Source organism: Lepus europaeus, chromosome 11, assembly GCF_033115175.1.
Source record: "Lepus europaeus isolate LE1 chromosome 11, mLepTim1.pri, whole genome shotgun sequence".
In the NCBI taxonomy this organism is placed as follows: Eukaryota; Metazoa; Chordata; class Mammalia; order Lagomorpha; family Leporidae; genus Lepus; species Lepus europaeus.
In genome coordinates this window covers 113,687,180-113,712,075 of record NC_084837.1, presented here as the reverse complement: position 1 = coordinate 113,712,075, position 24,896 = coordinate 113,687,180, and the positions used below count along the sequence as shown (strand labels likewise).

Here is a 24,896-nt window from a genome sequence, read left to right as displayed (position 1 = left end):
TGCTGGACACTGGGTGAGGCCACAGGACTGGCTGCTAGCCCCTGCTCGCCTGGCTGTTGCCAGACAGCTTCCCAGGTCTGGCACCCTTGAGGGGGAGGGGGCTGTGGGCTGCCCCTCTGTGTTCCTGACTCCCAGCTCAGTCTCTGCACCCCTGCCTCAGATCTGTCCCAGCTGGGCTCACCCGGGCCCAGTTCTGGGCCATGGCAGGTGGGTGGGTAGCAACTGCCCCCAGCCCCTTGACAACTGCAGGTGCCCACGTAGCACTGGGTCACCGTTCCATGGCAACCAGGCCGAGTTACACAGCAATGGAGCGACGTGTGCGACCGGCCCAGGGGCTCCAGGCCGAGCAGCAGGACAGGCCACAGAGCAGGTGCAGGTGCAGAATGGTCACACAGCCGTGCTTAGCACCGGGAGCACACAGCCAGACAGGATCAGAGAGCGGTGTGGGGCATTGGACGAGCCCTGGGCTCTACGGCAGGCTCACAGGCATGATCAGGTTTGTGCCGGGCCCCGCGGGCGGGGACGTGAGCCTCTGGCATCCTTGATTTCTGTCTGGTCTGTGGCGGAGTCCCCGGAGCCTGAGGAGCTGTTTTGTCTCTGATTTGACTCCAGAGCCTACTTGGGCTTAATAGGAAATTGAGCATTTTCTGGAGAAAAGAGCACCGAGGGAGTGGAGGAGGAGGAAGAGGAGGAGGAAGGGGAGGGGAGACAGCACCTCTGGCGCCTCCTGTCCCACCCATATCCTCCTCCTCTACCACCACCAGGCACCCAGACACACTCCTCTCAGGGCAGCTGTTGTTCGCAATTTGGTAAAGATTGATTTATTTATTTGCAAGGCAGAGTGAGAGAGAGAGGAAGAGACAGAGAAAGGTCTTCCCTCTGTTGGTTCATTTACCAGATGCCCACAATGGCCAGGGCTGGGCCAGGCTGAAGCCAGGAGCGTCTTCCAGGTCTCCCACGCGGGTGCCGGGGCCCAGGCACGTGGGCCGTCCCCTGCTGCTTTCCCAGGCGCATTAGCAGGGCGCTGGATTGGAAGCGGAGCAGCCGGGCATGCATGGATGCCAGCGTCACAGGCAGCGGCTTAACCCGCTGTGCCATCAGGCCGGCCCGGGGACAGCTGATGCTGACGCAGGCCTGTCAGCTGTCACTCGCTCCCTGTGGTGCAGAGCTCGGTTCCTGGGAGGGCCTGCTGCGGTCTTGGGTCAAGGGCAGGGGCCCAGACAGAACCGGAGGAAGCTTTGCCTCCCCTGAGCAGCCCAGAAGTGCTCTTGGGCAAGGTGGACATCCGGGGGCCAGGGTGCCATGCAGGGGCCAACCAGAACACACCGCCCGCCGCACACTCCCCCCTCCCTGAGCCAGACCTGTCCCCAGCTCCAGGGTGACCGCAGTGAGCTGAGCGGCTCCAGGTCCTCCAACCACAGCTCCTGAAACACTTCTGGGGTGCCTGGGCTCCTCTCACCGGGAACTGTCCTGGTGTCCAGCTGTGCGGGGGCGGGGTCGCAGAGAGAAGGAGGCGGCCAAGGCTCCAAACCCTGGACGTTCCCAGCAGGCAGGAGCGAGCCTGTGGCGGGGGTGGGGGCAGGCAGGACACACCAATGGGCCCCCAGTGTGGGGGAGGGAAGGAAGGCTTCCTGGAGGAGGTGGCCTCTGATGCTTTGGATAAGCAGGCAGAGGAGTTCAGGGCGCTCCCCTCCCCCTCTCTGTCCCCTCCTGCCTGTCTCTCCACATGGCACAGGCCCCACGGCTCTGTTTCCGTCTCTCCCTTCTGTCTTGTTCTGATTGGCCCCGTTTCGTCTGTCTGTCTCTGCCTCTGCTCCCCACGCTCCCCTCTTCACGGAGCTCAGAGATTTGTGGCAGACCAGAGCCTCCCCCCCCCCCCCAGGAGATGAATAATTGACAAGGGCTCTTTAAAGATTCAGTGCTGTTTGCCCAGCCCCACCGCACTGAATAACTCATTTCTTTGGTTCTTTCTTTGAAAGCCGCTCCCTCCCTCCCACCTGCTCCTCGCCCCCCCACCCCTGCCCTGCTCCCAGCCCTGGGCCTGCCGGACCCCAGGCTGCCTCCTGCAACCCCCACTTCCTTGCCGTCCACTCGCACACCCTCTGAGGGGCCGAGACACACACACCCCACCCCCAATCCCGCAGGTACAGAGGGAAGGAAGCCAGGGCCTCTCCCAGGTCACACAGCTGCAGGGGTGTGGGCTCAGGTCCACGAGCTGAACCGAGGGGCCCCTTCCCTCCCAGGCTGGCCACGCAGGTGCCGCCCCAACCCCTGCATACCCCCGCCAGGGGCCGGGAGCCCTTTGTGTCCCTGCACCGTGGTTTCCTGTCTGCCCGCGGTAGAGCTGCTCTCCCTGCTGGCCCCATCCCTGTGCTCACCTGGGAGGGGAGGCTGGCGGGGCTGCAACGCTCCTTAAGCCAGGTCCCTCCCATCCTCCTGGCACTGCCCTCGGTGGCCGCCCACGGCTGCCGGCCCGGAAGCCCCGGGTCCCGAGATAGGCAACAGCCCGTGTTGGTGCTGGGATGTCCCAGGAAACCTCCCCTGCCCCAGCCCTGTCCCACACCCTCCAGCCACACCCTCAGCCCCTGCGCCCAGCCCAGTTCCCTCCATGCTACCCCCACGCCCTCCCCGTTATTCCTTAGACAATCTTGGACTCCAGCTCCCTGGACCCCAGCTGGGGGGGGGCAGATGTTTCCAAGTCCCCTGGGGCTCCTGGTGCTGCCCCCCCCAAGGCCCACGCCCAGGACAAGGTCGAAGCCCACAAGGCAGAGGCTCGGCCTGGTCTGAGCTCCCTCAGCGCCACCTGGTGGCAGGGACGAGGCCTGACCAGAAGCCCCTGCAGCCACTGGACGCCGTCACAGACAGGGGCCCAGCCCGAGCACCCAGACACAGTCCGCAGCGGCGGCCAGCAGTGGCAGGAGGTGGATCCTCCAAGGCAAAGCGGGACCCTGAGCCCACGAGCCCTGGGGAGCCCCGTGCTGGGAGCCAGCAGAGGCAGGGAAAGCCCAGGAGGAAGCGAGGCACAACGGACGCCCCTGACTCGACGCCCCTCAGCCCGCCAGGCAGGTCCCAGACGCCCTGCCACCCAGCACCTTCCCGACCCCACCACCCCGACCCCTTCCCCAAGTCCGGGTGAGACTTCCAGCCCCGAGCAGGAAGCATCCCAGGGCTCCAGCCCCTCCCAGCTCTGCCCCTGCTCCTGCTGCCCCTAGGCTGAGAGCCCCGAGTGCTGGCGCTGGGTGGGGCCGCACTTGATCTTAGCCGCAAAGCGGAGAAGCGATTGGCGGGGCTGAAAAGGAACCCCTGTGAGAGTGCAGTGGTCCCAAGTGCGCACACACACTCACTCACATGCACACACTCTTACACTCACAGTCATACACACACTGGCTCAGACACACAGTCACACACTGACACCCACACACATAGACATACACTACACACGCAGTCACACACTGACACCCACACACACCCATACCCTCACACTCACACCCTCATGCTCACACACACTCACACATGCACACACACTCTTACACAGGAACAGACACATACAGTCATATGTACACTGACACCCACACACATAGACATACACTCACACACGCAGTCACACACTGACACCCACACACACCCATACCCTCACACTCACACCCTCATGCTCACACATGCTCACACACCCTTACACTCACACAGGCACACACACACAGTCATATGTACACTGACACCCACACACATAGACATACACTCACACACGCAGTCACACACTGACACCCACACACACCCATACCCTCACACTCACACCCACATGCTCACACATACTCACACATGCTCACACACTCTTACACTCACACAGGCACACACACAGTCATATGTACACTGACACCCACACACATAGACATACACTACACACACAGTCACACACTGACACCCACACACATACACTCACACACAGCCACACACTGACACCCACACACACCCATACCCTCACACTCATACCCTCATGCTCACACACACTCACACATGCTCACACACACTCACACATGCTCACACACTCTTACACTCACACAGGCACACACACAGTCATATGTACACTGACACCCACACACAGACATACACTCACACACGCAGTCACACACTGACACCCACACACACCCATACCCTCACACTCACACCCTCATGCTCACACACACTCACACATGCTCACACACCCTTACACTCACACAGGCACAGACACACAGTCATATGTACACTGACACCCACACACAGACATACACTCACACACACAGTCACACACTCACACCCACATGCTCACACACACACACTCACACATGCTCACACACTCTTACACTCACACAGGCACAGACACAGTCATATGTACACTGACACCCACACACATAGACATACACTCACACACGCAGTCACACACTGACACCCACACACACCCATACCCTCACACTCACACCCTCATGCTCACACACACTCACACATGCTCACACACACTCACACATGCTCACACACTCTTACACTCACACAGGCACAGACACACAGTCATATGTACACCCACACCCACACACAGACATACACTCACACACGCAGTCACACACTGACACCCACACACACCCATACCCTCACACTCACGCACTCACACAGCACGCTCCCCAGGGAGGGAAGTGGGAGGGCAGAGAAGTGGAAAGGAAGGAACGAGGGTCCCACCCCACACAGACCTGCAGACCCCTCCTCCCACCCGTGCACCTCGAGCAGGTTTGAGCCCTGTCCCTGCCCCTCACCCCGTCCCGGCTGTGTGACCTCGGATCAGTCACTCCCCCTCTTGGGAGCCCTCTCCCCAGTAAGTGGAGGCACCTCGGTCCTACCAGCCCTGCCTGGGCAGGCGCCTGGGCAGGGTCCACAGGCGGGGAGGGGGAGGGGGCTGTGTGCAGGGCGGAGAATAAAAGCACAAACGCAGAGGGCCTCCCAGACCCTGCCCCAGACCCCCCTCCTCACACCCTGGGTGGCGGCTCCGCCTCCATCCATCACCAGAGACTACAGAGATTAATAAACGAGACCATAACTCAGCGGCCGGGCTGTAGACGCTCACGGCTCCGTTCCATTTGCAGAGATTAAGTGTTTGTCGATTTATTGTCCCTCAGTGTGCGCTGGTGAGCGAGCCCCGCCCCGCCCCCACACAGCCTCCTGGCTTCCCCCCACCCCCAACCCTGCCCATCCTTGGAGTCAGTGGCTGGGGACATACACTGGCCCCAGGGTCCTTGTCTTCCTGACTGCCTGGCCCAGTGGGCAGGTGGCCTTGGCCCGAGGCCCACAGCATGGGACAGCAGCATATCTAGGCTGACTTGGAGGGGCCCCCGCCCCCCCCCCCACTGCGGAGATGCTCCCCCAAGCCTCGTACTTCCAGGCCCTACTCTGGGGCCCAAGACCCCAGAATTCCCCACCCTGCTGGGCCTGGGGCTGCTTCTGAGTCTGTATGGGCCTCTCCCGGAGCCCTGCCCATCCCCAGGGGGCTCACTTCGAGGGGCTGCGCCCCAGGCCCAGAGGACAGCTGCTGGGGCACAGGCCGGGGCCGCGGGCTGCTGGGGGCCCCTGCCGAGGGCTCCACCTGTGCTGCTGCTCTGAGCCCCATTCGCGCCAGGGCTGCACCGGGGAGGGAGGCAGCTCCCATGGAAAAGACCCAGCCCAGCAGGAGGGGCCTGCGGAGACCCGGAGAGAGGGTACTGGGGACTCGGACCCACAGCGGCCGTAGCAGGGAGCCAGCAGGGGACCGAGGAGCCTTGTGCTTCTTAGTGTTTGTGTGAAAGTGAGAGAGACAGACACAGAGAGAGAGAGAGACAGACAGACAGACAGAGACCTCCTATCTGCTGGTCCACTCCCCACATGGCTGTAATAACCAGGGCTGGGCCAGGCCAAAGCCAGGAGCCAGGAACTCCATCCGGGTCTCCCACGAGGGTGCAGGGGCCCAAGCGCTTGGGCCATCTTCCACTGCTTTTGCAGGCACATTAGCAGGGAGCTGGATGGGAAGTGGAGCAGCTGGGGCTCGAACCAGCGCCCATATGGGCTGCCGGCGTCAGAAGTGGCGGCTTCGCCTGGCCCTGAGTCCCCCATTGTGGGCCCCAGCTGCCTCTGCCCTTCCCTGCTGACCCTGTGCTCAGCACCTGCACCCCTCCCTCCCTCCCTCCCTCTCTCATCCATTCCCTCACAGGGCAGCTTTCAGGCGTCTGTCTGTGCCAGCCTCCCTTCCTCTTCCCGCAGACCCCCTCCCTCCCTGGGGCAGCTCTAGCAGGCTGGAGCCCCGCCTCCACCACGCCAGCGCTGCGTGACCTCTGGTCAGTCACTGCACCTCTCTGATCCCCTCTCCCTGTTGCTAAGTCCTCCTCTTGAGAGGGAGGTGCCTTGGGGAAGGGGCTTGTGTCCCTGGGCTCCCTCACGACTGAGGCCCAGGCACTGTGGCGTAGTGGGTAAAGCTGACGCCTGCAGTGCTGGCATCCCATATGGGCCCCGGTTCTAGTCCCGGCTGCTCCTCTTCCGATCCGGCTCTCTGCTATGGCCTGGGAAAGCAGTGGAGGATGGCCCAAGTCCTTGGGCCCCTGCACCCGCATGGGAGACCTGGAAGAAGCTCCTGGCTCCTGGCTTCGGATCAGCGCAGCTCTGGCCATTGGGGCCAACTGGGAGTGAACCAGCAGATGGAAGACCAATCTCTCTCTGCCTCTCCTCTTTCTGTGTAACTCTGATTTTCAAATAAATAAATAATCTTTAAAAAAAAAAAAAAAAGACTGAGGCCCAGCTCCTCCAGAGCCCTCCCCCCTCCCCCCCGGCCCCGGCTAGGAGCTCACCCCCAGATAAGTGGCAGCCTCGTCCAGACGGCTCCACACGAGGGGCCCTGTGCCCAGGAGCTCAGCTCTGCAGGGGAGACTCACCGGGGATGGGTGGAGAAGGGGTGGACAGGCCTGGGTGCTGCCCCAGGCAGAGCGCTGCCAACAGTCCACAGAAGCCACTGGGTGGAGTGAGGACCCCAGACGGGTGCCCCTGGGAGTGGGCGTGGCAGCCCCAGCAGACCCGGGGAGGGGGAGTGTGGGTGGGAGAGCTTCTTCCAGCAGGGGTCTGCCCATCAGCGGGGAGAAGACGAGTTTGTGTGCACGCTTGTGTGCCCGCCTGTGCTCCTGTGTGCACCTCTCTCCTGGGCCTTGCCTGGGGCTCCTCAGAAGGCACCATGGCCACAAGCGGGCAAGTCCCTTCTTCTCTGGGCCTCAGTTTCTGTGTCTGGGAAATGGGGAGAATGCCCCCCCAGCAAAGGATGGGGCGAGCAGGATGGAGCCGAGGGGTGGGTGGGGTAGTGGGCTGGATAAACCAGGGAATGGCCAGGGCTCAGCGAGGGTCCACCGCAGGCACAGGACAAGAGCAGCAGGTGGAGACCGGCTGGCTCCGCCTCTGCCGCTGGCTGCCCCACCCCCTTCTGGGCCCGTCCCTCCAGGGAAGGGTGGGCATCAGGGCAGACTGAGGACTGGAAGCATGGACCCGAGTGGGGGGGTGGCCCCAGAGCTCTGAGAGCGGCCAGGCCCCGCCCCGTCCTGAGCCCCCGGGTGAAGGCGCCCGATGTGTCGCCGTCCACGGGGCATGCCCAGTGCTTTGCTTCCCCCCTTCCTTCACCCTCCCATCAGGCTGATGAGGCTGCAGGCCCCCCCCAGGCCCCGTCCCAGGGCATCTGTGATCACCAGCGAGGGCCCCTGCACGCCGCACGTCCAAGCTCCCAGTAACTAAAGTTGGCAAACCCAGCCACAGTTGGCACCTGTTCTGCCCCCCGCCCTGGGCAAACACTTGCACAGCCTTCCACCCCGGGCTGTGGCAGCCACGGCCGCCTGGGGGCGCCCTAAACGGGGGGGTGCAGGTTCTGGGGGCTGGGGGGACAGGACCCATTCCTGGTGCCCCCCAAGTGCTCACCCCATGGGAAGGCTTGTGCCCAAGGCAGGAGCCCCTCTCATCTGCAGGGCTAGGGATAGAAGGGCCCCCGCCCCTCCCGCCCCGCCCCCACCCCAGCCCCGGGACTCGGTTAGGGTTCAGCCCTGATTAAAAGCTTTTCCAAGCGATCCAATTTCCTCCTGACGCCTGGGACTGGAGCAGCCCAGGCCCTGCGCGCATGCGCGCACACGTTCGCACAGTTGGTGCTAAATACCCAATCAAGCCCACAGATAATAGACAGCGGCCAGTTCACTCCCAGTTTAATCAGATAAAAGGCCCATTGGCGGGCTCCCCGTGCGGAGCTGGGGCTGGCGCTGGCGGGGGCTGCGGGAAACCCCCCTCCCGTGCCTTTAAATAAGCCGGGAGGGGCCGCGCGCCTCGGGGGACTAATTACCCGCCCTTGGCCCGTCTGTCTTCCCGCAGACAAAAGGGGCTGGGTGGGGATGGGATGGGGGCCTCTCCCTCTTCCTCCTGGGGACCCCCCCACGCAGGCCACACCCCCTTTCCGCCCCCTCGGTGTGGGGAGAAGCCGGCTCCCCCTAAGCTGACAGTCCACAGTTCACAGCCTGGTGACCCATCCAGTGGGGCCTGTACCCCAAGCCCCCACCTGAACCCCCAGCATCCCAGCCACACCCGGCCTCAGTGGGCAGGCCCACAGCTCCCAGCCTTTGCCTGTACCCACTCCACCAGCCTCGCAGGCCGGCTTCACAGGCGCTGTCACTCACCCACCTCGGCTCTCCCCCACCACCTCAGGGCTTGCCTCGGCCCACGGATCTCCCCAGGCCCCGGTGTCCGGCCAGGGCTCCTGCCCCAAGGCAGGGACCTCTCTGCTGTCCACAGCCTGTGTCCAGGGCTTCCCCGCCAGGCCTGGGGTGGGGACGCTGGGTGGGAAGCCGTGGGCGCCCACTTCAGGAAAACAGGGACCTAAAGCGGGGGGCGGGAATCCGAGCCCGGAGCGGGCGACTGAGTGGTGGGAGCTCAAAGGCCTTGGATGGGCAGGAACGGAGGTGGACGTGAGATTCCGGCCGGGGCTGGGTGGTCAGGGCGGCGGGAGTGAGGACCGGGCTGGCCCGGGAGGCCGCGGTGACGGCTCGGGGCTGCAGGAGCGGGAGCCTGGCCTCTGCGGCGGTTCTGGCAGTGCTCATCTTTCTTGGGTGCTGAGACAGGTGACAGGGGACGGACAGGTGGTGCCAGGCCTGGGACTCAACGGCAGACAGACTTTGCTCACACAGTCTTCTCTCAGCCTTCTCCCCATTGCACAGATGGGGAAACTGAGGCTGGAAAAGTGCTCCTCGGAGCTGACCACAAACCCAGAGATCTCCGGCTCCAAAGTCCCTTCCACACCTCCCAACCTCACTGCCCACAGTCTAGAGGCTGAGCCCCGACCCTGCTCCCCCAGCCCCAGGGGCTCCTGGCCCTGGGTTGTGGTCCCTAGGGCATCCTCTCCCCCTGGGGGCTCAGCCTGGCTGTCACCAGCCTGCCAGCCGCAGTGTCACCTGCCACCCCAGCCCAGGCTGGTCCCTTGTGCCGGCCGAGAGGTGTGGGGGGTAATGAGGGCCCGTAATTAAGGTTTCTGGAGATGTGGCCGGGAGATTTATAGACAGCCTTGTCGATAACCGCCGGGGGCCGCAGAGCCACGAGACGTCGATACGCCGTCCTCATCAGGCCCTCCCACCCTCCCGTGCTTGCAGGCCTCGCTCGATTAACTTCACTTGTTGTCTCCATCTGTTCTGTTCCTGGGTCCTGCCCCCGCCTCAGAGGGGATCCTGAGCTGGCAACACAGCCCTCCTGCTACGGATGGGGCTCCCGGGCCATGCCTCCCCCTTCTGGGCTCTCAGGGAAGGGCTGTGCCTCCCCCCTCTGACTGGGGCACCCAGGGCTGTGCCTCCCCCTCTGACTGGGGCTCTCAGGGACATGCCTCCCCCCTCTGACTGGGGCTCCCAGGGCAGAGCTGTGCCTCCCCCCCTCTGACTGGGGCTCCCAGGGACATGCCTCCTGGCTCTGTCTGGGGCTCTCAGGGCAGAGCTGTGCCTCCCCCCTCTGACTGGGGCACCCAGGGCTGTGCCTCCCCCTCTGACTGGGGCTCTCAGGGCATGGCAGGGCCTCCTCCCTCTGATTGGGGCTCCTCAGGGTGGGGCACTGTCTCCCTGCTCTGTCTAGGCCCCCATAAGGCAAGGCCACATCATGCCATCCGTCCCCCTCCCTACCCCAGCCCCTGGCCCTGGTGAGCCAAGCATGGCTCAACCGCCTCTGAGCCTGGCCCCAGCAGGCAGGACCTCCAGCCTGCAGGCGAAGCCCGGGAGCCCAGCCCTAGCCGTGGCAGGGAGGCTGGCTTCCCCGGGTATGGGGAGGCAGGGCTCTGGCCCCGCAGCCCTCAGAGTGGCCACCCAGATGCTCCGAGAGGCACCGCCTGCAGGTCTGCTTCCCTGCAGGCGTCCGACCCTGGACAGCACCGGGCAGGTGGACGCTTCCCAAGGCCGCCTCCCCCAGGCTGCCTGCCCGGTCCCAGCACCCCACCTGCCTCCTCTTCTCTAGCCTCCCGCCCGGCTCCACCAGGCTCCCTGCCCTCAGCAGGTGTGTGTGGACGCTCAGGCAACCAGGCCCTCAGTGGGACAAGCAGGCCTCCCGCTCGGGAGGGTCCCCACTGCCATGGGCTCCTTGCTCAGGCCTCCGCCTGGCATCTGAGGCCCCGGCTCCAGCCGCGCCCCCGCCAGCCCTCCTTGTGGCCCCCATCTCATGACCCCCGTGTGCTTTTGTGCCCCTGCAGGCACTGCGCCCCTTCCCCACCCCCAGACCCCTGACAGATGCTACCTACCCTCAGAGCTCAGCTCTGGCCCTGGGGTGCCTGCACCCCCCAGGAGGGTGGGGTGGGAGCTGGCCGAGGGGCCCGACTGCTGCCCTTACAACCCTGACCCATCACCTCCTGATGTGCCTGCTGTCATGTCCGTTCCAGAACACAAGCTCCCTGGGCACAGCCGGGCCTGGGTCACACATGTGTGCCACATGGGAGAAGACAGCTTGCACCCCTACCCCTTGCCCCCGGCTCCCCCGAGACCAGGAGGGGGAGGGGCACACACAAGGAGGAGGGGGCTTCAGCCAAGCTCCCAGCTCGCCCTGCCCAGGCAGCCGCCTGCCCGGGACCCATCCCAGAACACCCAGGAGCAGCGTGCTTTGCCACAGACAGCGCCCAGCGGGCAACAGCTCCAGAGGCCTGGAGCTAGACTGGCACAGGTGTCTCCGGCCCCTCGCCCAGGTCTCCCCTCAGGGGCTGGTGTCTCCAGTCTGTGTGAAAGGGCACAGGAGCCCAGGGGCCCCCAGGTCGCTCCCCGGCTGCAGGGGAGGCCCCCAGCTAGGCAGTGCCCAAAGCGACGGTGCCACCACATCCCCCCCAGCCCGTGCGCAGGCGTGACAGCACTCGGGGGACAGCTCAGAACACGCCGGTCAGACCCAGACTTGGGGGGCAGGGGGAGCAGAGCAGAGGGGGGCTCCAGGGCGCAGGATGTGGGGCCCAGTGCAGGGCACAACGGGCACCAGGCAGGCACCTGGGCCACATCTGGGTGAAGTTGACGTCAGAGCCGGCGGGGCTGAGAGCTGCCTGCCAGCCGGGCTGGGCCTGGGGGTCAGCATCCTCCGAGTGGGCGGAGCCTGGGGCCTGCAGGGGGCGGACCCCCCCATGCCAAGGAGGAAGCTGGAGCACGGCCTGCCCTTGTGGACCGCAGGCCGAGGCCGGCTGAGCACAGGAGAGCCGGCCCCAGGCTTGTCCCGGAAGTACGTGCAGAGACTCTCAAACCAGCCGCCCTGCAGATAGGACCCCTGGCCTCCTCGCGCTTAGTTCTCCTCCTCTGTGGAATGGGCACAGGGGTGGCAGTGGGGACAAGTCCTGTTGCTGGAGGCGGGAGGCGGCTTCTTAGGCTGCGGGGGCTGGGAGTGGGGGCAGCCGCTGGACAGAGGCTGGGCTGTGAGGCTGGAGACCCGTGTGCTGGGGCCGTGGGAACCTTGACGTTCAGGCTGGGTGGACGGGGTGCATTTTAAGGAGCTAAGAAGGGGCCACAGGCTCTTTAATGCCCATTCTACGGATGAAATGCCCGAGGCCAGGCACGACCTCTGGGCTGGCCTCAAGGCCTCAAGGCTGGGGCTCAGGCCACCCAAGGGGGTCTGGTACCAGTTCTCCGGCCAATGGCTGACACCCGCGGGCCACTGGGGCGCCGCTCCTGCCTCCCGCCGGCACAGGCTCCGCGCCCTGCATAAGTGATGGTGCTGGTAATTGTGTGCTTCCCAGAGTCCACAGACCTTTGATGAAAAATTCATGGCGCCCGGGAATGCGGCAGATTCCATCGATCGATCGGAGCACGAACAGGCAGGCGCGGGAGGCCAGGCCGGCGGGCGGCAGGGGGAGGCGGGGGCGCCCCGGCCCCGCCGTCTGTGGGCTGGGAGGGGGCACACACGGAGGGAGGCGGGAGCCCATTCCCTAGGTGAGAAGTCTGCTGGGAGAAGCAAGAGGGGCCGTACCTGGGGCGCCGGCCAGGTGCTCATCAGGAAGGGGGCTGGCCCCACCAGAACCCGCACGCAGGCAGCCCCTCGGGAGTGTGCGGGCCCTGGGCTGGGGCTCTGTGGCCATGACCTCAGGGGATTGCCTGGCAGCTCTGTGTAGAGAAGGAGACCCAGAGCCAGAGAGGCCACAGAGCTGAGTGACCGCAGAGCCCCTGCCTTGCGCCTCTACCCGGCAGCTCCGACAGGAGCCACAGGGCGTGTGGGGAGCGCCCTGCCCGACTGCCGGCCCGTTCTTCTCACGCAGAGCGAGCAGAAAGCAAACTCCATCCGGGTCTCTCACATGGGTGCAGGGAGCTGGGTGGGAAGTGGAGCAGCCGGGACTCAAACCAGTGCCCACAGGGATCCCGGCGTCACAGCCAGCGGCTTCACCCTCTGCGCCACAGCACCGGCCCAGGGCAGAGATTTCGTAACAGGTTGGGGGGAGGGGCCTGTCTTGCAGCCTCCAGCCGGGGGTCACTCCTGTGCCCCTCGCCCCCGGAGGCCCCAGAGAGCCCTGTGGTCATCATTCCCTGCTGTCGGGGGTGTTTCTGGAGCCCCAGCCTGGGCAGGCTCTGGCCGGGTCTGGATGGAGGTCCTGTCGACCCCGTCTCTGTCTGGACAAGGCACACAGACCTCGCCCTGCCCCGGCTGGACACTTTCAGGCACGCGCCTCTGGGTGGAGCGCTGGCTTATGGGAGTTTCTTTCCCCTCGGCTTCCCAGAGCGTCTTTGGAAAACATCCGTCCTGGCTGGCTGAACTAAAGGGAAAGGAATTTGTCCAGGCTGCCAGGAGAGCAGGGATGCGAGGCCCGGGCCAGCAGCGTGGGGTCCTGTGCAGGGGCAGGGGGCTTCCTGCAGAGACCAGGCCCACGGAGGAGCAGAGAGAGGCCGGGAGGGGGAGGGAATGAGGGGCAGCTGGAGGTCGGGGTGGGGGGCGAGGGATGCTAAGACTGGGGCTGGAGGAGCCCCACAAGCCCACCCAGCCCTGAGTGAACAGGCGTGCACCTACCCGACTTCAACCCTCCCCCCCAGAAGGTGTCCCCCCCAAGACGAAGGGGAGGTGGCCCCAGGGGCCGGCCAGCTCCCCACTCAGGGCCCGCTGGGCTTGGTCACCAGGCAGGCACCTGTTGTAGCAACAGGTCCCTGGGGACCCACCTCTGAGAGCAGGACCTGCTGGCAGGAGAGATGGGGGAGGCAGGGTCCTCGCCCCCGCCAGCCCCCAAGAATGCCCTGAACCTCACTGGCAGCTGCTCTGTGAGTCTGGGGGCGGGGGGAGGCTGGGCGGCGCACCTGGCGGGCAGGTGTGTCGGGTGTGTTGCCAGGCAACCAGCGGACCTGCCCGGGAGCCTGTTCAAGGAGGAGCAGAGTAGAAAGGGCAGGAGCTGCAGAGCCCCCAGCCCCCGCTCCCGCCACCCGCGTGCACCCACAGGCGCCCAGGGAGGGAAGAGAGCCCGTGACCATGGTCTCCAGCTAACTGAGGGGCAGCCCCCAGCCGGAGAGTGACCGGGCCTGGGCTGCCTGGGCAGCGGGTGAGCGGTGCAGGGCGGTGAGAAAGAGTGGGCGGTACCGCGGGGGGGGGGGGGTACCGCGGGGGTGTCTGGGGGAAGCAGAGCCTCCCAGCCAGGGACGAGGCCAGCCTGGGGAGTGACCAGAGTGTCCCCATTAGCACCCACAGGCCAGCCCCGGCCAGCAGGGGAGACGCAGCTACATTAGGAGCCAGGTTCTGGACCTGGCCAAGCTCGGCCCCATCCAGCACAGGTGGGCAACAGAGCTCTAGCCAGGGGCATCCTGGCAGGAGGGGGCCCCCAGGGCAGGGGCCTTGGTGGGAGAGTGAGTGAGGCCTGTGAGAACCGACTGGGGTGTCGTGCCCGCACCAGCCCCTGAGTGCCAGGCCCTTACTTCCCTGGGCTGGGGGCAAGGGTGTCCCCACCCCAGGAGGAGGCCTGGAGGGCTTCCTGGGGGAGGAGGGACTGGTGTGCAGCCTGGAAAGGTGGGCGGGGTTCCAGGAAACAGGAAGCCCCGCCCCCACACCAGCCCGGCCCCAGCCCCTTTGTGCCGGCCTGGCCCAATTAGCCCGCCTGGCTCCCGCAGAGGGCAATTACGTTGGCCGGGGTCAGCAGCCGGCCAAGGGCCCCGCCGCCCCTCGGTGCTGCACCGAGCCCTGCACAAAAGCTTCCCAGGGCCCCGTCTCTGCTGCAGCGGGACGGGGGAGGGGAGAGAACCAGAGGAAGGGAAAGCACTCCTGTTGTGGCTTCGCACTAACCTTGGGGCCGAACAAAGGCCCTGCCGCCCCCGCCCTGGGGGAGGGCAGCGTCCAGCGTCCAGCGAGCAGGAGCACCTGCTCTACACAGCGGGTCTGTGGCGGAGGGCCAGGCTGACTCTCTGGGGGGAGCCGGGGGGAGCAGAGCCCTGGTTCTAGAATCTTCTGTGGCTCCCGCCCACCCTGCATTCAGAAGCACCTTCCTGGCACCCCCTCCTTGGCTGGCCTGGCCAGCGAGGCCTGCTGCGGCTCTCCGGCCAGACAGACCTGTGTGTCTTGCTGCCACACAACACAGCCCAAGTCCGTGCTGTCCCCACCCCTCCAATCCCACCCAGCCCAGGGCCAGCTCCAGTGCCTCCCCCACCTCTGGCCTCTGGCTTCCCTCCTAGGGTGTCCCAGGCAGGCTGTCCCCTCCTTCCGGGAGCTGCCCCCCAGCCCAGCAGGGGCACGGACAGTGGAGCAGGTGGAAGGGAAGCCGCCCAGGCTGAGCCCCGAGTGGGCCTTGGCAAGCTCAGGGCACCCTGGGCGGTGGCAGGTGACACAGAGGCCACCCCCAGGGTGGAGGCCCCGGCCTCATGGCCTCATGGAGTGTGGCCTCACCCTCCTGCTTGGCCTGGGCCGGCTCTGTGCCTCTATCCCGACCTGGCCACTGGGGCCTGCGGGCTCCCTTGCCTGCCCTCTGGTGGTGAGGTTGGAGAGTGCAGGGAGAGGAAGAGGCTTGGGCAGCCGCTGACCACTGGGCACTGTTGTTCTATTGTCCCACAGTGGGCAGCAAGGGGCGTAGCCAGGAACAGAGGAGGCCGCAGGGAGCCCCAACCCTGGGGAGATACCCACGTCTTTTGGCACATCTTGGGGCACAACCTCACCCTCTCCCCCGGCCCCGCCATGGCTGGCCCCCTCGGAAGTGGCCCCAGCCCCAGGAGCTTCATTTCACAGACATGGGGCTAACAGCTGTCGGGTCAGCCAGAGAGGCCTCAGGCGTCAGGGGACCTGCAGGAGCTGGACAGGAGCCAGGCTGTGGTCAGAGGCTCGCCTGGGAATGGGTCCCCAGGAGCAGGTGGAGGGCGCCAGGCTGGTGAGAGCCAGGGATGACTTGTTGGCAGAGGTGGGCAAGGGTTTGAGGACAGAAGGCGTCCAGGGATGGGCGGGCAGCTGGCACAGTGGTTAAGACGCCAGGTGGGGCACTGCCTCCCACCCCAGAGCGCCGGGGCTGCAGCCCGTGCCCTGCTCCTCACTGCAGCTCCCGGGAGACGCACCTGGGAGGCAGCAGGTGAGGGCCCCTGCCACCCACATGGCAGACCTGGATGGCGGCCAGGCTCCTAGCTTCAGCCTAGCTCAGCCCTGGTTGCTACAGACATTTGGGGAGCGAACCAATGAACAGAACCCCCCCCCCCCCCCGTCTCTCTGTCTCTCTGGCTTTCGAGTAAACAAAGCTTTCAGGGGAACGAGAGGGACCCTGGGGTGGCCAGGGCTCAGATCTTACAGGGGTGGGGTCTGGGCTGGCACAGAGGGCCTTGACTCTGAAAGCTGGACCTGTCTGTGGGAGCCACGGTCAGGCTCTGAGAGGCAGGGAGACTGCTCTCGCCCCTATGGCTACAGAGCAAAGCACCTCCACACCTCAGTATTAGAACAGTCGTTACGATGCCCGGCCTCGGCTGGGAGGCCCTGGGGGCAGCCGCTGGAGCAGCTAGGGGTGGGCAGGTAGGCCCAGGCTTCCTCCCAGCATGGCGGCCGTGGGGTGATGGCAGGTGTCCCCGGGGGAGAGAGGGGTGCCGCACGGCTCCTGCTGCCTGGACTCGGCAGTTCCCAGGGGTCACTTCGGCTGCATCCTGCCCCCCTGTGAGGCCGGTGACATGGGCAGGGAACCGGGCCCCGCCTCTCCGTGTGGGGAGCAGGGATGCTCCAGCATCTATCACCCACCCAAGAGCGAGGCAGTGGGGTTCTGCATGTTTATTGTTTCCATTTTATTTGAAAGACAGAGAGGCAGCGTCGCAGACAGATAATTCATCCCAAATGCCTGTGCAGCAGGCGCTGGGCCAAGCCAAAGCCAGCAGCCTGGAGCTCCATCCAGGTCTCCCACGTCGGGTGGGCCTGGTGTGTGGGTGGCAGGGGCCCAAGGACTTGAGCCTCACCTGCTGCCTCCCAGGGTGTGCATTAGCAGGGAGCCAGAACTCAAACCAGGGGCTCCCATGGGGCGGGGCTGTCCCCGGTGGCGTCTTCACCCTGTGCCACACTGTCCCCTGGAAGGCTGTGTCTTGAGGCAGCAGGAAGGATGCCCAGCTGGGAGGCCTTCCTGGAGGAGGAAGCTGTAGGGCTCAGATGGCCAAGCCAGGCCAGGGCCCGCATGTTGCTGCTCTGACGCAGCATCTCAGCCAGCTCGGACCCTTCCAGCACTGTTACCCTGAGCCTCAGGGGGAGGGGCCCCCGAGAACCACACCCAAGGGCAGCTCTGCCCCGTGTGAGGACCAGACCTTGGCCAAATCACGCAGCCCTCCCTGCACCTGGCCCCACCTCGTCCTCAGAAATCCGGGGCTGGACTCTTCCCCCTCAGACCCCAAGCTCCGACCAGAGAGGCGCAGACAGGGCCTTGTGAGGCAGCGGCTCTCAGCCGGGAGGTGCCGCACCTGCCGTCAATGCGCCTGTGGCCTCCAGAGCCCCCCCCGGGCTGAGCACCCGTGGTCTGTCCTGGGTGAGAAGGGGATGCTGTGCGGTTTAGGCTGGCATGTGCATGCGTGTGCGTGCGTGTGCACATGTGTGTGCAAATGCTTCCCAAGCTGCTCCTAAGCCCCTCTCAACTGCCCTGCACCTGGGTGAGCCTCAGGTGCCGCTGCTGTGCCGGTGGGAAGAGCTGGGGCAGCTTCAGGCTGGGTCTTGTCCCCACTCGGTCCCATCGCCTGCCCAGGACAGGACCCAGCTGAGATCCGGATTCTCTGTGTGACCTTGAACAGGTGGCCAGCCCACCAGAGCCTCTGAGACGGGCAGTGCTGGGCACAGAAGGTCTGGGCAGGCAGCTGGACCACTTGGAGCAGGGCCATGTGTGCCGGGGTTGGGGACGGGTCTGACTCCCTGCACACACCTTTCCCAGCTCCTGCTTCATGGTGTGGGCTGAGGCCTGAGCGTCTGTGCAACACTGCTGCCCCCTGCTGGTGGAAAAGGCAAACTACATCCAGATGGCCTGGCCTGCCAGGGCCAGACCCTGGGGACCCCCAGGGGGACTCTGAGGTTGAATGGCCACCCAGGGAAGGGCCAAGGAGGAGAGAAGTGTGTGCCCGCCTGGCCCCACCCCTCTCTATGCTCCTACTCCAGCCCCTGCAGGGCTTCCCACCTGCCTCGGGTGGGCGCCTTGTCTGCACCTGCCCCCCAGCCCCCTGCCCTCCCCTTGGAGAACCCTCCCCACCCCTGCCCCTGCTCATGCCCATGCCTCCCCTACGTACCCCTCTGTCCCCAGCCCCCACACGTCCCTCTCCACCCTGGCCCTCACAGCCAGGCCTGGGGCTGTCTCTACAGACTGGAAGCTATTGCACTCGGTCCTTTTACCATAAAAACCGCGAAAGGCAACCCACCGACAGGAAAGGGAACCAACTGTGGGAAAAGCAAACTCCCATGAATCCGTTGCCAGGGGCCAGGGGGTGGACCCTCCCCAGCCAGACAGCCCCACCTCGCCCCAGACGTGAGCCCCCTCGCCGCGTCCTACAGTCACCCCCATCCGCCTCCCCAGTCACAGTTGCGTCTTTGGCGTCGTCTGCAGGGCGCCCCAGGCACTCAGCGTTGCTGGGGCGAGACTCACCCGGGCTGTGAGGGGTCCCGGCCGATCCCCCAAGGGAAACCTGGCCCCGTTCCAACAGGAGCAGCGGCCGAGGGCCCAGGAGTGTGGAGGAATCTGGGGCTACAGTGTCCAAGGCTGGGCCGTGACGCACAGCATGGCCCTGTGGGGAGAGGTCAGGGCTGCTGCCCACAGGCTGCAGCCTCCCAGCCCAGCTGCTCAGCCCAAGGTCCTGCTTGGGGGCCCATGGCGGGGGTGGCGCCTGGCCAAGGTCCCTCCCAGCCCCTGGGGAGGCGTGGCTCTCGGGGAGCAGCCAGGCTGGCGTGCACAGTGGATCAGAGACGGTCCGCACAGTGAGGCCTCGCAAAGGCGCTCCAGAGCCCAGACTCAGCGCCCGCCGGCCCCGCTGCCCCAGGCCTTGGTGCTGGCACCGAGCAGACCGCTCACCTCTCTGGCCCTTGCTTTCCTGGTCAGAAAAATGGAGGAGCGACAGGATCTGCCCTCCCAGGCTTGTCCTGAGCACAGAGAGGAGTGGGCGTGTGGCACGGTGGTTAAGACCCTGCCCGGGACGCCCACGCCCTGTATCTCAGGGCCTGGGTTCAAGTCCCAGCTCTGCCCCCATTCCTGCTGATGTGCACCCTGGAAGGTTGCAGGTGACGGCTCCCGTGCTTGGTTCCTGCCGCCCACCTGGGAGACCCGGATGGAGCTCCCGGCTCCTGGCTTCAGCCTGGCCTGACCCTGGTTGTTCCGGACCTTGGGGGAGTGAACCAGTGGGTGGGAATTCTCTTTCTCTCTCTCTAATAAATAAAACCAAAAAATACCATTAGGAGGGGTAAACTCTCAGCGAGCATCCTCCACCAGGAGCGTGGACGAGGGCCGTCTCTAACCTGGCGACCGGGTCTGGCTTCCTGCCCCGGCACGCTCCCCTCACCGCTGGGTCCCGACCTCGACACTGCGCCCTTCTCTGGGTCTCCCCCAGGCATACTCCGTGTCCCCTCTGTGCTGCTGGGCGGCTTCGGCCAGGGGCTCCCCTGGGCTCCAGGGGTCAGGAACGGGGGACGAGGACAGGACATGGTGGTGATTCGGCCAGTCCAGCATCTCCCCCTGGGCTCCGGGGGTCAGGAACGGGGGACGAGGACAGGACATGGTGCTGATTCGGCCAGTCCAGCATCTCCCCGGGCTCTGTAGCCCATGCTGAGGCCTGCTGCCCAGAGCTGGTGTCGGGGGCGTGAGAGCGCATCAGAGCAGCCGGCCTCGTGGTGGCCAGCAGGGGCGAGGACCGAGCCTGGGAGGCACAGCCTAGGGCTCGGGGTGACCCGTGGGACTTCCAGGTGGGGGTGGAGATGTGGGTGGGGGGCAGCCGTGGTGCAGGGGCTCAGCCCTGGGCTCCGGGGTCCCCAGGAGATGAACAACTACCGGCGAGCCATGCAGAAGATGGCAGAGGACATCCTGTCGCTGCGGAAGCAGGCCAGCGTCCTGGACGGGGAGAACCGCAGGCTGCGGAGCCGGCTGGCCCGGCAGGAGGCCGAGGAGGCGCAGGCCGAGGCCCAGGAGACCCAGAACCTGGGTGAGCTCGCCCGGGGCCGAGGCACAGAGACGTGGGATGGGAGGGCAGGAGCTCCGCCCACACCCGCAGACGCTCCCACGGCCCCTGCTGCTGGGAAAGGCAGAGTCCACTCTGCCCTCCTGGTCCTGACTTTGCTGACTCAGCAGGGAGAGAGCCCCCCCCCCTCCCTGAGCCACCCCCTGTGCCCCCAACAGGCTCCATGAAGGAGAAGCTGCTGCTGGCCGAGCTGGACGCAAACCAGCTGCGGGACAAGGTGCAGCACCTGCAGAACGAGCTGATTCGAGTGAGCGGGGGACGGAGACGGGGGCCCCGCCAGGGAGGACTCCGCAGAGCTTCGGCGTGGACCCCGGGGCCAAGGCTGGCTCCCGGGCACCCACGCTCTCTCTTCTGCACCCCCGCAGAGGAACGACAGGGAGAAGGAGCTGCTGCTCCTGCATCAGGCGCAGCAGCCGCAGGCCGCGCTGCTGAAACGCTACCAAGACAAGCTGCAGCAGATGCGCGCGCTGGAAGACACCGTGCGGCACCAGGAGAAGGCAGGTGCCGGCTGCCCACCGGGGGCCCGCCCCGCGCCGGCCCGGGACAGCCCTGGCCAGCGCAGCCTCGGTGCTCTGCCCACAGGTGATCCAGAAGATGGAGCACATGCTGCGGGACTGGAGCGAGGCCCCCGCGCCGAGCAGGCTGCGGGAGAAGCCCAGCGCGAGTGAGTGGTGGGGGTCCCCGGCACTCATCCCCCGCCCCGGTTCTTGCCTTCCAACCGCAGGACCGTGGCTGAGATGCCCCTGTGGGACCCTGCGGGACCCAGCGTGGCCGCTCCCCTGCCCAGTAAGGCCCTGAGCGCGTCCCGGGCCCCTGGCATCCTGCGGCCCCTGGCGTCCTGCGGCTCCTCCGCGCCTTAGGACACAGGCAGGGCGGGGGTCAGGAGCTTCCCCAGCAGGACCCCCAGAACCCAGCCGCCAGCTCCCTGTGCCTTTAAGGATTCTGCGCTACAAAGCAAACACTGATGACATCGGTGGCTCCTGTTCTCCATGGGTGTCAGCCAAGCCGCCACTCAGAGCAGGAGAGGAGCAGGTGGCACTGCACCAGGGCAGGCGGAAGCAAAGGCTGTCCCTGTGCCACCTGTGCCACCCCCCAGGGCCCAGGGCTGGGCTCTGAGGGGAGGGGCGGGGGTTCTGACAACTTCCAGAAAACACAGCAAGCTGGATCCTGAGAGCTTCCAGGGGCCTGAGTGAGAGGGGAACGGGGAGCCCAAGGAAGGGCACAGCCTGGCAAAGGCCCAGGGGCCGAGAAGGGGCAGGCAGGGAGGGGGCGGAATCCGTCGAGCAGGAATGGGGAGCGGGTCGGGGCGAAGGCTGGGCTCAGACTCTGAAGGGGGTGCGGACCCGTTCACCCGGGCAGCGGGGAGCCACTGCAGGCTCGGGAGCACGGCGGGGGCAGAGCAGAGGAAAACGCTGGGGCCAGGGGCAGGCACCCATCTCACAGACCCCCGTGGCCAATCACAGGCCTCCCCGGGCCCTCTGCCCCCGGCCCCCCTCTGGGCTCCAAGGGAGAGAACTTGCCCGCCGACGTGTACTCCATGCTGCTGGCTGAAAACTCGCGGCTGCGGGCAGAGCTGGACAAGAGCCGGCACCAGTCGGCCCCCATCATCCTGCAGCAGCAGGCCCTGCCGGTGAGAGCCGCGGCCGGGGTCTCCGGGGCCTGAGCTCCTTGCTTTTTCTCCTGGCCCCAACTGACCCTTGACCTCTAGGCCCCTGACACCCCCCCCCCTGCTCCCTGGGATCATGTCCTGGGATGGTGCAGCCTTGGAGAGCCCTTCTCCCCTATCCCAGGTGGACCCCGGGGAGCAGGGAGCAGGAGATGTGGGACACAGGCTGCGTGGGACGGATGGTGCGGGCCGTCCCGGGGGCACAGAGACCCTGCCTGCACAGGTGGGTGCCCCACTTCCCACTTGAGAGTGCACCTGACACCAGGTGAAGACGGGGAAGGGGGCCCGCCCCGCCAGGACTCCCAGTTCCACTGCCCCTCTGTGTAGGGCGGGGAAAGAGGGACTCCAGGACAGGGACAGATGGCCTGGGGGAAACAGCTCTGTTCTGAATGCCAGGAGCAGTGCACAGCCTGAGCCTGGGCCCCCAGATCCGCCTGGCTTCTCCCGCTGCCGCCCAGGGCGGCCCCAGCTCCCGCGGCTGCTGCCCTCCTCCAGGCCCCGCCCTGCATGAGCTGCGGCTTTGCCCACAGGACCTCCTGTCTGGTGGTGCAGACAAGTTCAACCTCCTGGCCAAGTTGGAGCGCGCTCAGAGCCGGATCCTGGCCCTGGAGAGCCAGGTGGGTGAGCCCAGGGACTCGCCAGGGCGTGACGAGGGCTGGGGCTCAGTGTGTGGGCAGGAGCAAGGCTCAGTCTATGAACACAAAGGGGGCTCATTGCTCAACCAGGTCAGAGCTCAGTGTGTGTCAAGGGACCGGGCTCATTGTGTGTCCAGGGTTGGAGCTCGGTGTGGGGCCAGGGTCAGGGCTCAGTGTGGGACCAGGATCAGGGCTCAGTGTGGGGTCAGGGTCAGGGCTCAGTGTGGGACCATGGTCAGGGCTCAGTGTGGGGTCAGGATCAGGGCTCAGTGTGGGGTCAGGGTCAGGGCTCAGTGTGGGACCAAGGTCAGGGCTCAGGGGGTGTCCAGGATCAGGGCTCAGTGTGGGACCGGGATCAGGGCTCAGTGTGGGACCAGGATCAGGGCTCAGTGTGGGACCAAGGTCAGGGCTCAGTGTGGGGTCAGGGTCAGAGATCAGTGTGGGACCAGGATCAGGGCTCAGTGTGGGACCAAGGTCAGGGCTCAGGGTGGGGTCAGGATCAGGGCTCAGTGTGGACCAGGATCAGAGCTCAGTGTGGGACCAGGGTCAGGGCTCAGTGCAGGACCAGGATCAGGGCTCAGTGTGGGACCAGGATCAGGGCTCAGTGTGGGACCAAGGTCAGGGCTCAGGGTGGGGTCAGGATCAGGGCTCAGTGTGGACCAGGATCAGAGCTCAGTGTGGGACCAGGGTCAGGGCTCAGTGCAGGACCAGGATCAGGGCTCAGTGTGGGACCAGGATCAGGGCTCAGTGTGGGACCAAGGTCAGGGCTCAGGGTGGGGTCAGGATCAGGGATCAGTGTGGGACCAAGGTCAGGGCTCAGTGTGGACCAGGGTCAGAGCTCAGTGTGGGGCCAGGGTCAGGGCTCAGTGTGGGACCAGGATCAGGGCTCAGTGTGGGACCAAGGTCAGGGCTCAGTGTGGGGTCAGGGTCAGAGCTCAGTGTGGGGTCAGGATCAGGGCTCAGTGCAGGACCAGGATCAGGGCTCAGTGTGGGACCGGGATCAGGGATCAGTGTGGGACCAGGATCAGGGCTCAGCATGGGACCAGGATCAGGGCTCAGTGCAGGACCAGGATCAGGGCTCAGTGTGGGACTGGGATCAGGGCTCAGCATGCTGCAGGAATGCAGGGAGGTCCTCTGCATCTGTCTCACTGGGTGGCCCCCTCCCCTCCCCCGCTGCTCCTGGGGTCGTGGGAAGATCAAGGCCATACTCCCCAGAGCTTTGCTTTCCCCCTGGGCCTGCTTGTCCTGGCTCTCAGGGACAGGCCCTGCTGCCCACTGCCCACCAGTTGTCCCCCTCTGCCGCAGTTGGAGGACTCGGCTCGGCGCTGGGGGCGGGAGAAGCAGGACTTGGCCACGCGCCTGCAGGAGCAGGAGCACGGCTTTGGGCGCCCCTCGAACTCCATCATCATAGACCCTCCCGTGAGTGGCCCCTCCGTGGGAGCAGCTGCTGGGGCTGGGAGCCACCCCCCCCCCACATCACTGAGACAAACTGGGTGGAGCCGCTCCTGGGCTCCGGGTCCTGCTCTGTCCCCACCACCCTTGCTCTGTCCCCATTCCCACCCCTGCTGATCGGAGAAGACCCTTCGAGGCCGCCCCTGGCCCTGCGGTGGCCAGGAGACACCTGGAGGAGGTGGCTGGGAGATGTCGGGTCTTCCTGCACCCCATGGGCAGCTTGTGGCCCCCAGCCCCGGGATGGCACAGGGTCCTTCTCAGGAGACGGCACAGCCGCTGTCTCCCCAAGAACAAACCCCCATGCTCGGCCTGTCCACTCTCTGCTCACGGATGGAGGCGTGGTGGCTGGGTTGGGAGGGAGGCTCACTAAGGACTAGGGGACGGACAGGGGATGCCCCTGGGCACCATGGGGGGCACCTGCTGGCCCCCTGGGTTTTGGATCCTGGGAGGCCTGTTGTGGCCAGCCCACCCAGGACATGGGGCGCTCACCCCCCCCCACCTTGCAGCCACGGAAAGCCTCGACCCCCCCCAAGGACCTCGAGCGTCCCTCGAATCTGGAGCCCCTGCCGCCAGGCTCGGACACGAAGCTCAGCAAGACCGCAGACCCCCAGCAGACCTGAGCTCCAGAGCAGGCCCCCCCTGCTGTCCTGGGGGGGTCTCCTCGTGGCCCAGCCCACCCTGTGACTTCATTAAACATTGGAGCACCAAGAGCATTGGCCTGTTTCCTGGAGCGGTGTGGCCTTGGGCCAGCCTCCGCCTCCCGGGGCTAGCAGCAGGGCCGGCCAAGAAGCTATGTCTCGGCCCAGCCAGGCGGGCGCACCAGGCAGGCAGGACTAGCCCACAGTGCCAGGCTCCCTGCTCCCACAGTCGGGCTCCACCTGCCCCTCTGTTGGCTGCCCGGGCACAGGGAAGCAGCACCCCCCCACCCGCTCTGCCTGGCCTCCAGCCGTCTGCTGGCTCCTGAGCCGCCAGGAGTAGGCAGGTCTCCACGGAGAGGGCCTTTAGGTGGGTGCCTGAGCCCCTGAGGCT

The 24,896-nt window shown here is 65.8% G+C and overlaps 1 protein-coding gene across 1 annotated transcript in view; it reads left to right on the top strand.

The window, feature by feature from the left end:
* The window catches only part of CCDC33 (coiled-coil domain containing 33), a 62,649-nt gene extending 38,162 nt beyond the window's left edge, over nucleotides 1-24,487 (top strand). The window contains exons 12-20 of the mRNA XM_062206677.1: nucleotides 19,913-20,078; nucleotides 20,273-20,361; nucleotides 20,480-20,611; nucleotides 20,697-20,772; nucleotides 21,013-21,034; nucleotides 21,558-21,744; nucleotides 22,311-22,397; nucleotides 23,721-23,838; nucleotides 24,384-24,487. Of these exons, the coding sequence (XP_062062661.1) occupies nucleotides 19,913-20,078; nucleotides 20,273-20,361; nucleotides 20,480-20,611; nucleotides 20,697-20,772; nucleotides 21,013-21,034; nucleotides 21,558-21,744; nucleotides 22,311-22,397; nucleotides 23,721-23,838; nucleotides 24,384-24,487 (981 nt within the window). The remainder of the gene's footprint in view (nucleotides 1-19,912; nucleotides 20,079-20,272; nucleotides 20,362-20,479; nucleotides 20,612-20,696; nucleotides 20,773-21,012; nucleotides 21,035-21,557; nucleotides 21,745-22,310; nucleotides 22,398-23,720; nucleotides 23,839-24,383) is intronic.
* Nucleotides 24,488-24,896: the final 409 nt, after the last annotated feature.